General features: G+C 43.5%; 1 protein-coding gene and 1 pseudogene across 1 annotated transcript; both read right to left on the reverse strand.

The window, feature by feature from the left end:
• Positions 1–1,615: 1,615 nt before the first annotated feature.
• Positions 1,616–2,917, reverse strand: LOC119819773 (pyruvate kinase PKM-like). The gene has a single exon (XM_038338086.1). The coding sequence runs from the start codon at positions 2,906–2,908 to the stop codon at positions 1,616–1,618; it is 1,293 nt and encodes a 430-aa protein (XP_038194014.1). The 5' UTR covers positions 2,909–2,917.
• Positions 2,918–3,330: 413 nt separating this feature from the next.
• LOC121677251 lies at positions 3,331–15,148 on the reverse strand (annotated as a pseudogene).
• Positions 15,149–15,593: the final 445 nt, after the last annotated feature.

A 15,593-nucleotide genomic window follows, 5' to 3' on the forward strand; every position in this document is an offset into this window, starting at 1 on the left:
GTGTTGAAGTCTCCCACTATCAGTGTGTTTGGTTTGATGGCTGTCTTGAGTTCTAGTAATGTTTCTTTTATATAAGTGGGTGCTTTTGTATTAGGGGCATAGATATTCAGGATTGAGACTTCATTCTGATAGATTTTTCCTGTAATGAGTATAAAGTGTCCCTTTCCATCTCTTCTGATTGATTTTAGTTTGAAGTCAACTTTGTTAGAAATTAGTATGGCCACACCCGCTTGTTTCTTAGGTCCATTTGCTTGATAAACCTTTTCCCAACCCTTTACTCTGAGTAGATGTCTGTCTTTGTGGTTGAGGTGTGTTTCTTGTAAACAGCAGAATGTTGGATCCTGTTTTCATATCCAATCTCTTAGCCTGTGCCTTTTTATAGGTGAATTGAGTCCATTGATATTAAGTGATATTAATGACCAGTGGATGTTAACTCCGGTTGTCATTTTTTATTTGGTAGTAGAGATTGTGTGCTTCCTTTCTTTGGGATGTGCTGGTGAAGGGTCGCTAGATTTCTGAGTTATTTTGGGCAATGCTGGACTCCTTTGTTTGTGAATTTCCTTCTATTACTTTCTGTAAGGCTGGATTTGTGGCTATGTATTGTTTCAATTTGTTTTTATCCTGGAATATTTTGTTTTCTCCATTTATAGTGAATGAAAGCTTGGCTGGGTATAGTAATCTGGGCTTGCATCCATGGTCTCTTAGTTTCTGCAAAACATCTATCCAGGACCTTCTGGCTTTCATGGTTTCCATAGAGAAGTCAGGTGTTAAGCTGATAGGTTTACCTTTATATGTTACTTGACCTTTTTCCTTTGCAGCTCTTAATATTCTTTCTTTATTCTGTATGTTTTGTGTTTTGAATATAATATGGCGAGGGGAATTTTTTTTTTGATCCAGTCTATTTGGTGTTCTGTAAGCTTCTTGAACCTTAATAAGAATATCTTTTTTTAGGTTTGGAAAGTTTTCTTCTATAATTTTATTAAATATATTTTCTGAACCATTGAGCTGTATTTCTTCTCCTTCTTCTACGCCTATTATTCTTAGGTTTGGTCTTTTTATTGTGTCCCAGATTTCCTGAATGTTTTGTGATGAGGATTTGTTGGATTTGCTGTTTTCTTTGATCAGTGCATTTATTTTCTCTATGGTATCTTCAGAATCTGAGATTCTTTCTGCTATCTCTTGTATTCTGTTGGTTATGCTTGTTTCTGTAGTCTCTGTTCGTTTACATAGATTTTCCAAATCCAGTTGGCCCTCGGGTTGTCTTTTCTTCCTTGCCTCCATTTCAGTTTTCAAGTCTTGCACTGTTTCCATTATCTGTTTGATTGTTTTTTCTTGGTTTCCTAGGATATCGTTTACAGATTTACTCAATTCTTCAAACTTTTTGTTATTCTTCTCGTCCATTTCCTTAAGGGAGTTTTTCACCTCCTGTTTAAGGGACTCTATTACTTTCATAAAGTCAATTTTTTCTACTTCTTCTTGATTAGTGTGTTCAAGTCCTCCTGTTATAAGTTCGCTGGGTTCTGGTGCTTTCATGTTGTTTTTCAAATTGTTGGAGGAATTCTTGCATTGGCGTCTGCCCATTTCTTCCTCTGAATAATCCCCTTTGGGTCTTCTTTTAGAAGTTCAATTCCCCACTGCAGCACTTGAAAGAGGCCTCCACAGTGCCCACGGCAGCAGCTTCTGTGGGGTCCCTGGTGATAGGCGCCAGACGGTGGAGTTCCTCGAATAACTGCAGGTGGTAGATGGTGGCCTCCGCCTCACGGGCAATCAGGTGCTGCATGCGAACGGCCTCCAGAGGATAGTCCCCTTTGGCGGTCTCTCCTGACAGCATGATGCAGTCTGCTCCATCTAGGACCGCATTGGCCACATCACTGCCCTCAGCACGGGTGGGGCGGGGCTTCTTGATCATGCTCTCCAGCATCTGTGTGGAGCAGATAACTGGCTTCCTGGCGCGGTTGCATCGGCCAATCATCATCTTCTGAGCCAGGAAGACTTTCTCTGCGGGAATCTCAATGCCCAAGTCACCATGAGCCACCATGATCCCATCACTGGCCTCCAAAATCTCATCAAACCTGCGGACACCTTCGTGGTTCTCGATTTTGCTGATGATCTTGATGTTCTTGCCCTTCTCTCCCAGGACCTTCCTAACCTCGTGCACATCGGCTGCCTTGCGGATGAAAGACGCAAACACCATGTCTACATCCTGCTCCACCCCAAACTTCAGGTTCTGGATGTCCTTTTCTGACACAGCAGGGAGGTCCACAGCAGCTCCAGGGAGGTTCACCCCCTTCTTGCTGCCCAAGGAACCACCATTCTCCACCTCTGTCACCAGGAAGTCAGCGCCTTTCTCCTTCACTTGTAGTGAAATGAGCCCATCATCTACGTAGATCTTGCTGCCCACTTCCACCACCTTACAGATGTTCTTATAGTCCAGCCACAGCGTGTTCTCATCACACTTTTCCATGTAGGCGTTGTCCAGGGTGATCTTCAGGGTAGCTCCCTTCTTTAGCTCCACTTCTGCAGTGCCGCTGCCTTTGATGAGTCCAGTCCGGATCTCAGGCCCCCTTGTGTCCAGAGCCACAGCAACAGGCCGGTAAAGAATGGGATCAGAGGCGAAGCTTTCTGTGGCTGCACGCACGTTCTTGATAGTTTCTGCATGGTACTCATGAGTTCCATGAGAGAAATTGAGACGAGCCACGTTCATTCCCGACTTGATCATCTCCTTCAGCATCTCCACAGACCGGGAAGCAGGACCAATGGTACAAATGATGCCAGTGTTGCAGGCTGTGATGGGTGCGGAGTCAATGTCCAGGCGGCACATATGTTCTAAGAAGGTGTCAGCCATGGCTGCATGCAGCTGCTGGGTTTGAATGAAGGCAGTCCCTGCTTCGCTGTGTGGTTTCGGCATGGTTCCTGAGGTCCTCGGGCGTACTCCGGATCCTGCAGCGATACCCAAGTCGGACGACTGGAGGGTCAGGACGAGTCTCTGCTGTGCGGGCTGACCCTCGCTCTTTTAACACTTTTTGAAGGTCAGCTTTTACCTGCTCCCAATCAGGAATATTAAAGCCCCCTGCTTGTAGAAACCAGGAACTACACTCTAAAACCATCTTAATGATCTCTTGTGCTTCTCTAAAAGAACTATCAATTGGCCCATCATTCAGCCCATCAATACTGGACTAGAATTACTAGCACCCATCTTCAATTCACTCTCACCATCAATTTCTTACCTGCTGGCCAGCCTTCCAAGGGTGCTCTCTCAGGAGTCCCCTACTTGCTTATCTTGCTAGTGGCCTCCAACTGTAACACCTGCATTACTATCTACAGCACAGTTCACACTATTGTACCATCCATGAGCTGGGCAAGGGCCTGGAAATTAAACAAACACACAAGAGATATGGGTCATTTGTGAGGAGAGCATGCAGAATGCAGCTTATTCAAGCTTAGAAAAAACCTTATATACCTAGCTGCTGCACAACAGAAATCCCCTCAGTCAAGTGGGAAATTGCCAGGCTAAAGAGTAAACAAAACCCCTAAGCTAACCACGAGTGGGGGCAGAGGGAGCACAGGAACAGTCCGAAACTGCAACAAGATGTTTGACCAGACACTGTCCTCAAGATAAACCCTGGGAGGGAGGGTAGCCCTGTGGGCCCCTACAGTATGAATCCTCTTTTGTATTCATTCTGTTAGCCTCTATCTTTTTTATAGGTGAATTGAGAACATTGACATTAATGACCACTGATTGTTAGTTCCTATTATTTTTGGTTTTGTTGTCGTTGATGGTATTATGTGTGTGTTTTCCTTCTTTGGGTTTTGTGTGTGATTATCTATTGTCTATGTTTTTGTGGGTGTAACTAACTTACTTGGGTTGGAACTTTCCTTGTAGTACTTTCTGTAGGTATGGATTTGTGGCTATGTATTGTTTAAATCTGATTTTGTCATGGAATATCTTGTTTTCACTGTCTGTGGTGATTAAAAGCTTTGCTAGGTATATTAGCCCGGGCTGGCATCCATGATCTCTTAGTGTCTGCAGAACATCTATCCAAGACTTTCTGGCTTCAGAGTTTCCATTGAGAAGTTGGGTGTAACTGCAGAACCATATTCTTAGCTCCTGGTCTCTGATTTTTGACTGCAGACACCATGGGACTGGTTGCCTCATGCTTCCGCAGCAATGCCTCTCCCCTGTGATTTCTGTACCCCTTGAACTATAAGCCAAAATAAGTCCTTACTCCCTTAATTTGTTTCTTGTCAGATATTTGGTCTTCGTGATGAGAAAAATACTACTACAAGATTATACAAAGGAAGACTAAAATTTGATGATGTACCTTTTGCTCTTCTAGGCACTATCAGACCTCAGAAGAATCCTGTGAGCTTTAAGTTACATCTCAAGCATTAAGTGGAGGCCAGTGAATTTTGACAATTCAGTTTCAAATGCTTAATGATTGATGAGCTAGGGTCCTGAATCTACATTTCTAAATTTATATCTTATATCTTGTTGACCACAGCACATCACCTAATACTTGGAGAGAATAAAATCTTTCCCACAATATTCGCGAGGGATCAAGGAAGCATCTAATCAATGAAATATAAGAACAGTTCCCTTCAGAACAGAAGCAATGGAAGAAAGATTTCTACCTTGTTCCTGTCGGCTTCTGCTCAGCATCTTTCATATACAGCCCAGGACTATCTGCCCAAGGGCAACACTATCCACAGTGATGTGGAATTTTCTCCATCAATTATCAATCAAGAAAATGTTCCACATACTTGTTACAGGTCAGTCCAGTGGAATCCATTCCTCCAGTCAGATTCCCAGGTAACTCTAGTTGGTATCAAGTTGACAAGTAAGACAATGACACTGGATTTCTACAAGTTCTTATCTTCCCCACAACCTTTTTCCATTTCCTCTCCTTACTAGTTTTTCCTTTATATACAAACAGTTCCTTTAAAATTCCAGTTCAGAAGCTTATAGATGCCCACTACTGAACAGGAGGGGAGAGAAGTACAAGCAGAGGCACTAAGCAGGGATTTCATGGGGAAATGTGAATGTTTATGGCCTCTCTCATCTACTCTTCACCTGTAAAATAAGATTGACAGTTGCTTTTGTTTTGTTTTGTTTTCAAGATAGCTGTGGCTATCCTGAAACTCACTCTGTAGCCAAGGCTGGCCTCAAACTCATAGAGATCTGCCTGTCTCTGCCTCCTAAGAGCTGGGATTAAAAGTGTGTGCCACCACCACCCAGCTAGATGACAGTTGCTTTATGTCACAATGTGAGTGGTTTGCTTACCCAAAAAGTAGAAAGAATTTGTTATTACAGTATGCTCTCAAATGTATTAAATAATTTAGTCTCATTTTTAGCGCATTTACTAACAAAGTGACCATATTAAAGTCTAATTTTGTTCTCACCAAATAAAGTCTAATCAATTTAGAATGCAACTCTGAATCTTCAAGATGAAGCCACAAAGCAAATGTTTGGCACCATCACCCATCTCTTCTCTCTTAGGGCACACATATTTATCATTTGTGTTTGTTTGTTTGAGGTAGCATCTCACTGTGTGGTTCAGGTTGGCCTTGAACTCTTAAACCTCCTGTGTCAGCTGCACCGTGAGGGCCAAAATTACAGGTTAGGACCACCACACCTAGCTTTGTTATTTAGAGTTTTATCAATATCAAATAAACTTCCATTTTGAGCCCTCTACCAGTTCTTTCCCACGTGATCCAGTAACAGTGAAACATTGCCTTCACATTCCCTTTAAGCATTGCTGATAGGTTTGCTCTGCATTCACACAAGATGGGAGAAAAAGAGATAGCTGACTGCTTTTAACTTCTCCCTTCCCTAGGTAAGAGGCCTTCACCATGTCCTGTAGTGAGGAGCTGCGGGCAGGCCTGCTTTTTGTCCCACCCGGCTCCAGCATAGCTAGCTTTACACCCGAAATAACAAGACACAAAACTGTATTCATTTAAACACTGCCTGGCCCATTAGTTCCAGCCTCTTATTGTCTAATTCTCACATCTTACTTTAACCTATATTTAGTAATGTGTGTAGCACCATGAAGTGGTGTCTTACTGGGAAAGATTCAGCATGTCTGACCTGGTGGCTGGCTTCATGGCATCTGCCCCAGAGGGGAGAGGCATGGTGACTGTCTGAGCCATCTACCTCACTTCCTTCTTCCTGTTCTGTCTACTCCACCCACCTAAGGGCTTGCCTATTAAATGGGTCAATGCAGTTTCTTTATTAAGAAATGAAATCAACACAAACAGAAAACTCTCCCACATCAATGTCCCAAAGGTTCATCAACTTGTACAGTTTGCCATGGATCTTCCCAGGAGAATTGGGAAATGAAAGAAAACACTTAGAGCATTGGAGGGGAGGTTGCCAATCCCTGGCATCATGGAGGAGAGGAACCATCTTCAAGACAGGAAGGAGTCTGATGTTTCATGGTAGGTGAGTGAGTTGGCATGGCTGAGTACCCAAGGAGTAAGGCTGTCTTGGTGGCCGTGGTGAAACTAGCACTTGAGACCACACCTCTTTGGTCACTCCACCTGTGCTGGACTTATTTATTAGCTAACTCTGACTCTACCCCTTAGGTTTTAATTTCTTAAAGTCAAATATCATTTCTTTTTCCATTTTCTATTAAGATCTCATCTCTGTTCTGTCTCATCCCACCATCCATTTATCAATATGCTTTGAAAGTAGCAGGCACTTGACAGGTCATTTCTCCCTTAAGTCTGCTGGACAGTCATGGTAAGTGGAAAGATCCCCAGGTGCTATGCTTCCGTGCCTCCATGTAAACTGGAGAGGTACCACTTCCAAGCTTGGTTAACTGCTGAGCATGGGCATTGCTAGATTCCAACAACAAGTGCTTTCCTTCCGATGGCAGTGGCAGCCTCACCATATGCCGTGCCGTTCTGGAAGACATGACGGTTCACAGCAACTCATCACCGCCAGCAGCAAAGCGAACCAGCTCGTGTGCTCTGCAGCCCGTGGTTCACCTGGGAGATAAAGGCTAAGACTGCACTGGCAAGTTCTGTGTCAACTCGACACAAACTGGAGTCATGTGGAAAGAGCTAGGCTCATCTCAGGAAATGTCTCCACAAGACTAACCTGTTTCCTTGATTGATGATTGATGTGGGAGGGCCCATATCACTGTGGGTAGTACCATCCCTCAGCTGGTGGTACGGGGTGCTATAAGGAAGTAGGCTAAGCTAGTTGTGAGGAAGCAATGCAGTAGGCAGTACTCTACCATGTCCTCTGCATCAGCTCCTGCCTCCAGGTTCCTACCTTGACTTCCCTGGATGGTAGACTACAAACTGTAGTTTGAAACAAACCCTTTCCTCCCCAGTCTGCTTTTGCTCATGTTGTTTATCACAGCAGTAGAAACCTTAACTAACACAGATACCTTCTTATGTTTTCTACTAAATTGATAGTGCTGACTAATTTAGTTTTCAAATAATTTGGCTTCAAATCTATTTGGACAGCAAACTGAAAACCTGCATAGTGCTCAGGGTTTTCTAGAAAAATAGAACTGTTAGATTAAATTCTCTCCCTCTCTCTCTCTCTCTCTCTCTCTCTCTCTCTCACACACACACACACACACACACACACACACACACGATTTATTAGAGCAGTTTACAGACTGTTGCTCAGTTAATCAAAAAATGGTTGTCTACCAAAAAGAAAGCAGTAGTTGTTCAGTCCATGAGACCAGTTGTCTCAGTTGGTCTTCAGAATATGCCAGAATCTCAGAAATATGCTTGAATAACAGAGGAAGAATGGACTTGGCAGCCAGAGTGAGGGGAGACAGGTAAAGGGAGAAAGAGAGAGAGAGAGAGAGAGAGAGAGAGAGAGAGAGAGAGAGAGAGAGAGAGAGAGAGAGAGACAGAGAGAGAGAGAGAGAGAGAGAGAGAGAGAGAGAGAGAGTTTCCTTTTTCTATATCCTTCCATAGGCTGAGAAGTAGGTGGGTCCAGATTAAAGGCGGATCTTCCCAGCTCAAAAAATTCTGGATTACTTCAAATGATTTAATTGAGAAATATCCCTCCTAGGTGTACCCAGCCTCTTGGGTTTAGTTGCATCTATATGTAGTCAAGTTGATACCAAGAATAGCCATCACAAAATTGTCATTTTATTTTACTTTATTGTTTGACAGTTTCATATATGTGTATAGTATGGTATGCTCTAATAACACTCACCCTTCACCCACTCATATTTCCCTCCCACATCAATTCTGCCTCTCACCTTCATATCTTCTTTCTTTTGTGTTGTTTTCCACTGAGTTTAGCTGGGTTACCCACCTGGACATGGTGGAGCTCCAGATATTGGTGCCTAGCCATCTTAGCAGTAGCTGCATTACTGAAGATAATGACTCTCTCTACCTCATCATATATCAACTACCAATAGCTTCTTAAGGAGGGGTCAGACCCCGATGGAATGTGAACAGGCCCTGTTACGTGTGGCCAGCTTGGCTGCTGTGAGCTCTCAAGTGCCATATCATGCCCAGAAGACATTTTACAGCCCTCTTCCCTCTTATCTAGTTCTTACATTCTTTCCACCATTTCTTCCATGTTTGTGTTTCCTGGTCCTCTAATGCAGTTATACACGTCCTGTTCAGGGATGCTATATAGTCACTTATTCTTAACATCCTGACCAGCTAAAAGTCTCTATATCAACTACCATTTGCTTTAAAAAGAATTTCTTTCTCATCAAGGATGAAGGCAGAAGTAATCTATGGGTATAAAAATACATATTTAAAAGGCAATTTGAGAACAACCTCATTTAGCAAAACAAAAGCAACAGGTTCACTGCTTCCCTCTTTGGAAGTGGACCTCACATCTAATCAGAAAGTAGCTGGTTATCCCCATATCAGTGATACTAAAGTAAAATAAGCTTGAAAATTGTGTTAGATACTGATTTATTGATTAAGCACTACTTATACTGCTTCCTTGCCAAACAGGACTTCTCTTTCTCCTTAACACAAAATGAACTGAAAAAGTAGCTGAAACAATGGGCCATTGCCCTTAACAACCTGTTGAATGTCAAGTGAGCTTCTGTAAAATCTTCCTTGCTTACCTATCACACCTTGTAGTTTTAAAATATAAAATAAAAACACAAATTGGACCTGGGATTGAAGACTTCCAGGAGCTGCCCTTCATTCCCAGAGACATCCACTTTCTTCTGATCTCACTGGTGTTGGGGTACTTATTCCAGAAAGGTTCTGACCCTGTACAATTTTATTTTAGCTATTTGTAAACAGTCTGTTAGCTTTCCATTTCTGTGACTAAAAAAAAAAGATAAACATCATACAAACAACAAAATGTTTATCTTGGTACAAGGCATTGGAGGTCTCTATCCACTGTCAGTCCTCCTTGTCGTCTTGGTGTCTGTGGTGAGGAAAGGTTACTCAACACATAATAGATCAGAAACACACAGAGAAGGGAAAGGTAGGGGATTCTGGTCTTCCTTTCAAGAGCTTCCCCTCCATGGCTTACTGTCTTAGTTAGGGTTCTCTTGCTGTGATAAAATATAGGAAGAAGCAGTTTAAAGGGGAAGGGTTTATTCTGGCTCACAGTTTGAGAAGGTACAGCATATAGAAACATGCCAGCCACAACACCTCCTAGATTGGCTATTAGGAGTATGAGCTAATGTTACAATGGGTAGATCTGCAAACAGCCAGTCAGAACCAGAATCAGAGAAAGTATGACTCCCTAAGCCTTCTCTGACAGCTTTACACATGCCAGCTAAACCTCATGTCTGAAAGGTACTGTAGCCTCCTACAATAGCGCCACCAGCTGGGGGTCAACTGTTAAAGCATACGAATATATGGCAGAGGTATATACAATAGAAATAATTTGAGTCTGTGTTATTTACCACGTAGAGAAGATTGACTGAAATATCTATGTTTCAAATTCCATCCTCTTTCAAGCTGTGAAATATAGACACTTTGAGATTAAGCACCCAAATCTATGAACTAGTTCTGAAAGACCCCTGGAGTGGGGAAACTCTCACTTAAGTCTTGGGATAAAATGACCCCACAGGAACTCACAAGAGACCATCCTTGCTACAATCACATGAGGTTTATTGACAGGACAGGAACCAGTGCACTGCGCCCAAAACTCATATCCCACGCAGGGGTAGAGGAGTTTGACCCCGAGTAGCTGGGTGAAGGGGCACTTAAGGGAAGAAACCATAACCCAATAACCCATAGGGGGTAGGGAGGGCATCACTGGAAAATTTTGAAAATACCAGTGATAATCACAAGGGGGCAACTCCCTGTTTCTCAAGATTATAATCTAAATTTGTGGTCAGCTAGTTCCTGGAACAGAGTCACTGAACAGCTAACAAGATTTTTGGTTCTTTTCTCCCTGCTAGATTGTTTTTTGGCTCTACTCTTCTCATTAGAGGGGTTTGAATTTATCTAGGTTTTCATCTCCCCACTTTTTCTAGTACTAGATTTCAATGTCTTCTTGACCTTATAAAATGCTATATTGGTGGCATAATATCAAAATCTGAACAGCACTTATTCTTTCTCTAATGAAGGTAATTAGTTTATTTAATATGCATGAACCTATAATCAGTACTAGAAGCAAAATTAGAAATGGTCCCATAAGGGAAGATATCAGAGTAGTCATCCAAGGAGATCTACTAAACCAGCTCTCAAACTATCCCTGATGTGTTTCTTTCTCTCTTTGTCTTTTGTCTAACCTTTCCCTAAGTTTACTCATGGAGTCTTTAATTACTCCTGAATGGTCCACATAAAAACAACATTCTTCTCTGAGAGCAGGACATAATCCTCCATCTTTTAAGAATAACAAATCTAGCCGGGCAGTGGTGGCGCACGCCTTTAATCCCAGCACTCGGGAGGCAGAGGCAGGCGGATCTCTGAGTTCGAGGCCAGCCTGGCCTACAAGAGCTAGTTCCAGGACAGGCTCTAGAAACTACAGGGAAACCCTGTCTCGAAAAACCAAAAAAAAAAAAAAAAAAAAAAAAAAAAAAAAAAAAAAAAAAAAAAAAAGAATAACAAATCTAATCCCCTTTTATTCTGTAAGACCACTTCTGGGAGGGAAGTCAATGACTCTTTGAGTTTGAAAATAGATTGTTCTAGAGCCCTCAAATCTTCATCCATGGCTATTCTTAATTCATTAAAGTACTGAGGGGCCTGTATTAGGGCAGCGGTACCTGTCCCATCACCGGCCCCCAGGCCCAGGATTACTGCTAGTGTCAGAGAAATAGGCTCATGTCGAAAGCGAGTTGGTGCTTGTTAAACTCATCTTCAAGCATGTTGGATAATAAAAGACCCTATGTACAAGTTGTATAAGCACACAGTAATCCTTGATGTTATTAAAAACTAATGTCGACAGGCAAGGCATCAGGCCTGTACTACAAGCCTACCATTTATCTAAACCAGGAAGCAAGTACCTGGTGTCAGAAGTCTTAAGGCTCTTAAGAGTCTCATTACACAAATGTTTGTAGGCAGCCAGTGGACTTCCCAAGCATGACCCTACACCTGTAACCTCAATAAGAGTCATCTTATGATTAGTCCCCCAAACACAAGCATCCTGACTGGTGGTGGTGTTGAAAGCCCCAGATACTGCAATTCTTCAAGAATACCAAGTATGGCCCTATCCTTCAAGATTCCCAACTCGATGCTGCTGGACAAAATCGGCATCCTCTAACTTCGAGCTGATGTGGCACGTGTGAGTCTTCAGCATTATATACTTCTTTTAGTTGTTCCCAGATCTGGTGTCTCACCACTTCAAGGGCCTTTAGGTGGGCAAATAAAGGTCTAGAAAGAATAGCATCAGGATTATACTCTCTATCCTACTCAGTGAGCAATGGCAGTCCCCCACATAAGATCTCAAAAGGGGTGAGTTTAAATCGCCCTGGGGTGTTCTGAACATGGAACAGGGCAAAGGGAAGGAGGGCTGTTCAGTCATTTCCACCAATCTCTAGGACCAATTTTGTCAGGGTCACTTTAAGGGTTCTATTCATCCTTTCTACCTGACCTGAGCTTTGGGGTCGGTAAGCACAATGCAATTTCCAATTGATTCCCAGTTGGTATCCAGTCCCTGACTTACATGGGCAACAAAGGCAGGTCCATTATCAGACCTGATTACCTTGGGTATCCCAAACCTTGGGAAGATTTCTCCTATGATCTTAGCCACCACATTGTCTGTCTCAGTCCTGGTAGAAAAAGCTTTTACCAAGCCTGAAAAAGTATCTATAATAACTAATAAGTACTTGTTACCATATCTGGCTGGCTTAATTTCTGTAAAATCTACCTCCCAGTAGGTCCCAGGCCAGTCGCTCCTGAGCCTCTTCCCAGGAATATATATGGAATGTCCTGCATTAGTCATAGCACAGGACTTGCAGCTTTTGGCTACTTCTTCTGCCAAGTCAGAGAGTCCCATAACATAATAGTCAGAGGACCTAACCACATCTTTTAGTTTCTTGGCCCCAAAGTGGGTCAGGTAATGTATGCTGGTAACATACTTGTGTCCTTCTTTTCGTGGGAGAACTAGTTATCCTCCTTCTGTCTCTACCACCGCATATGGGATTCCTTTACCAGTCCTAATTTTCCCATGACTTGATGGTCCTCAGAGGTGTATCTAAAGTTGGTTTCACTGATATCATGATAATCTTTATGTTCTTTGACTGCCAGGACCATTGCTCCTTGGGCTGCCTGTTTAGTGGTTAGATCTGATTTCCTTTAGCCACAGCATCTTGAGCTTTTGGTGTCCTGGACAGTGTATGATGGCTACCTTCCTTGGCAAATGTATGGCTTCCAGGAGGCTCAAAATTTTTTCGTTATTTTTTATGTCTTTTCCTGTAGATGTTAACAGTCTTCTTTGTCTGTATATTGCACCATGTATATGGGCAGTGGAAAAAGCATACCTGCTGTCAGTGTAGATGTTGATAGACTTCCCCTCTGCCATCCATAGAGCTTGTATCAAAGCCACAAGTTTGGCTTTCTGGACTAACATCCCTTTAGGGAAGCTACTGGCCCAGATCATTTGCTTTCCATCCACCACTGCTGTCCCTGCCTTCCACTTACCTTCAACCATGAAACTGCTGCCATCTGTATGCCAGCTTGGACTCCCAGGCCAAGGCTGATCCTTCAAATCATTATGGGTACCAGCTTCTTCTGCCAAAATGTCAGCACAATGATGGGTAGGTGAGGAGTCATCAGTCTCTGGCAGTAAGGTAGTGGAATTGAGGACAGCAGGGGAAGTGAAGGTTATTTGTTCAGTCAACAAAAGGCTTTGCTCACCTCTGGCCTGGTTTGAGTAAACCTGATCTGGGCCTTCAACTTTGTTAACAAGTTTCTTTCTAATAAAGGCATGGGACACTCAGGGATAACCAGGAAGGAATGAGTCACTTGTCCTCTCCCCAAATCTATAGTTTGTAAGGTGGTCCACGGATATTGTTTCTGTCCAGTTGCTCCAATTACTATAGTTTTTGAATTCCTTAGATTCCCCAATGGTTGTTTCAGCATAGAGTGCTCAGCCCCTGTGTCCACTAGAAAATCCATAGGAGTCCCCTCCACAGTCAGGGTTACTCTAGGATTGGGGAGGGGGTTCGAGCCCCATCCCCTCTAATCATCTTCTTTGAAGGCCAGTACCTTAGAGGCCCTCCCTTTCTTCTTTGGGCATTCTCTTGCCCAATGTCCTTTTTCTTTGCAATAAGCACATTGGTCTTTGTCCAATCTTCACTCATCTTTGGTCTTCTGTTGCCCAGGTTCTAGTTCTATCTGTCTAGGTCCTGTCTTTTCTTTCTCTCCTATCACTGTGACCAAAATTCTAGTCAAATTTCTCTTTTGTCTACAATCCCTGTGGTCCTCTCTTTCCTCTGCCTCCTGCTTCTCTCTCTCTCTCTCTCTCTCTCTCTCTCTCTCTCTCTCTCTCTCTCTCTGTCTGTCTCTCTCACTTTTCTTCCTCAGTCTCTCACTTATGAAATACTTCTTCTGCTTCCTTAACCTGCAAGGTATAATCCTGCAACCCTTCTAACTGATATAACTTTTTCTTAATATCTGATGCTGACTGTCCTATGAAGGCCATAGCTACCACTGCTTGCTGACCCTCAGAGGTTGGGTCACAGGGAGTATAATGCCTGTATGCCTCCATTAAGTGTTCAAGAAACACAGATGGTGATTCAACCATCCCCTGAAGAACCTCTCTTACCTTGGCCAAATCAGTGGGGCATCTTGCAGCCTCTCTGAGATCTTCCACAAGAGCTCAGCGATAGACTGTCAGCAGCTCCCTACCTGCTGCTGTATTGAAGTCCCAATCAGGTTGGTTAAGAAGAAACCTGGCATCTATTTCATTCAGAAGATTGGTTGGTGCCCCATTTGCTCCTTTCTTTCTCTTCAGTAGTGAAGAGAACCTGTAGAAGCTGGTGACAGTCATCCCAGGTGGGTTGGTGGGAAAACATCAAAGACTCCACCCATCCTGTCAGGCTGGAAGGATTCTCTGAAAAGGAAGGGTGATTAGTTTTCAGTTTTAAAGATCAGTAGAGGAAAATGGCCAATACTGGAGGGGTTGGAGTTGGGGTGGGTATACCAGAGGCCCATAGATGCGCAGCAGCAACACCACTGTCAAATCTGGTTCTCTGGGACCCTGTGCACGGCTCTGAGCATGCCAACTTCGTGTGCCCGTCTTGGCCCCCACCTTGGCACTGCTGCTAGCACCAGGATCAGGCATCTGGGGCAGTGGCTAAGGGGGTGGTGGAGGGCTTGGCCATTCAGGTGGCTCCTCAATCATGGGATAGATTTTAAAGGAGCCAAAGGTTGGATCTTGGGTGAATTCTCAGGCCTCAGAGCTACAGATTTTGGTTTGTGCTCTGACTCTCGGAGATCCAGGGCTCGGGAGCCTAGCTTCCATCTATGCACCCAGAGTTTAACCCAACGTGGGGGATCCTGGACCAAATCTTGCCATACAGTAATGTATGGTTGTTGATCAGGATGGGATCCCTGTCCTTCCTGAAAAACAATAGCTTTAATTTAAAAAATAATGATTAAATCAAGGGTGCCCTCAAGGACCAGCCACTCCAAGGAACAAAAAGTCTTTCATTGCCCTTTCTTAATCTCAACTGACAAGTTGTGTGCTCTAGCCCTAACTTCAGTTCAAGGATCCAGAGTCAACATTCACAGTCTGTCCCATTGTCAAAGTCACAAGTAAGACAAAACAAAGACTGAAGACACACAAACAACACACAAACAAAGGCTAATAAATGTCCATCTCTACCTAGACAGACAAAACCACTCCAGAAATACAGACGGCCGGGAGGGCATATAGCTTCTAGAACCCAGGAGAACTTCTGTATCCTCACCAGCACCCAGACGGGAATCTTCCAGGCATCCATGGGGTCCCTCCTCACCTCCCAGGACATCTCCCAGGGTGTCAGTCAGTGATCTCCTAGCAGGTCTGCTGATCACTCCCTCCATCTCCTCCAAGATGCAAGTGGCTTTAAAACTGAAAGTACAGAACCTGAATTCAGCCAGCATAGAAACAAAAAGACACAGACAATGTCTCACTTCCAAGTGGGTCTTTGGAGACAAGGGTGGTTGCCAATCCCGGGACGAGCCCCCAAATGAAAGACCCCCGG

This window comes from Arvicola amphibius, chromosome 7 (genome assembly GCF_903992535.2).
Source record: "Arvicola amphibius chromosome 7, mArvAmp1.2, whole genome shotgun sequence".
Taxonomy (NCBI): Eukaryota; Metazoa; Chordata; class Mammalia; order Rodentia; family Cricetidae; genus Arvicola; species Arvicola amphibius.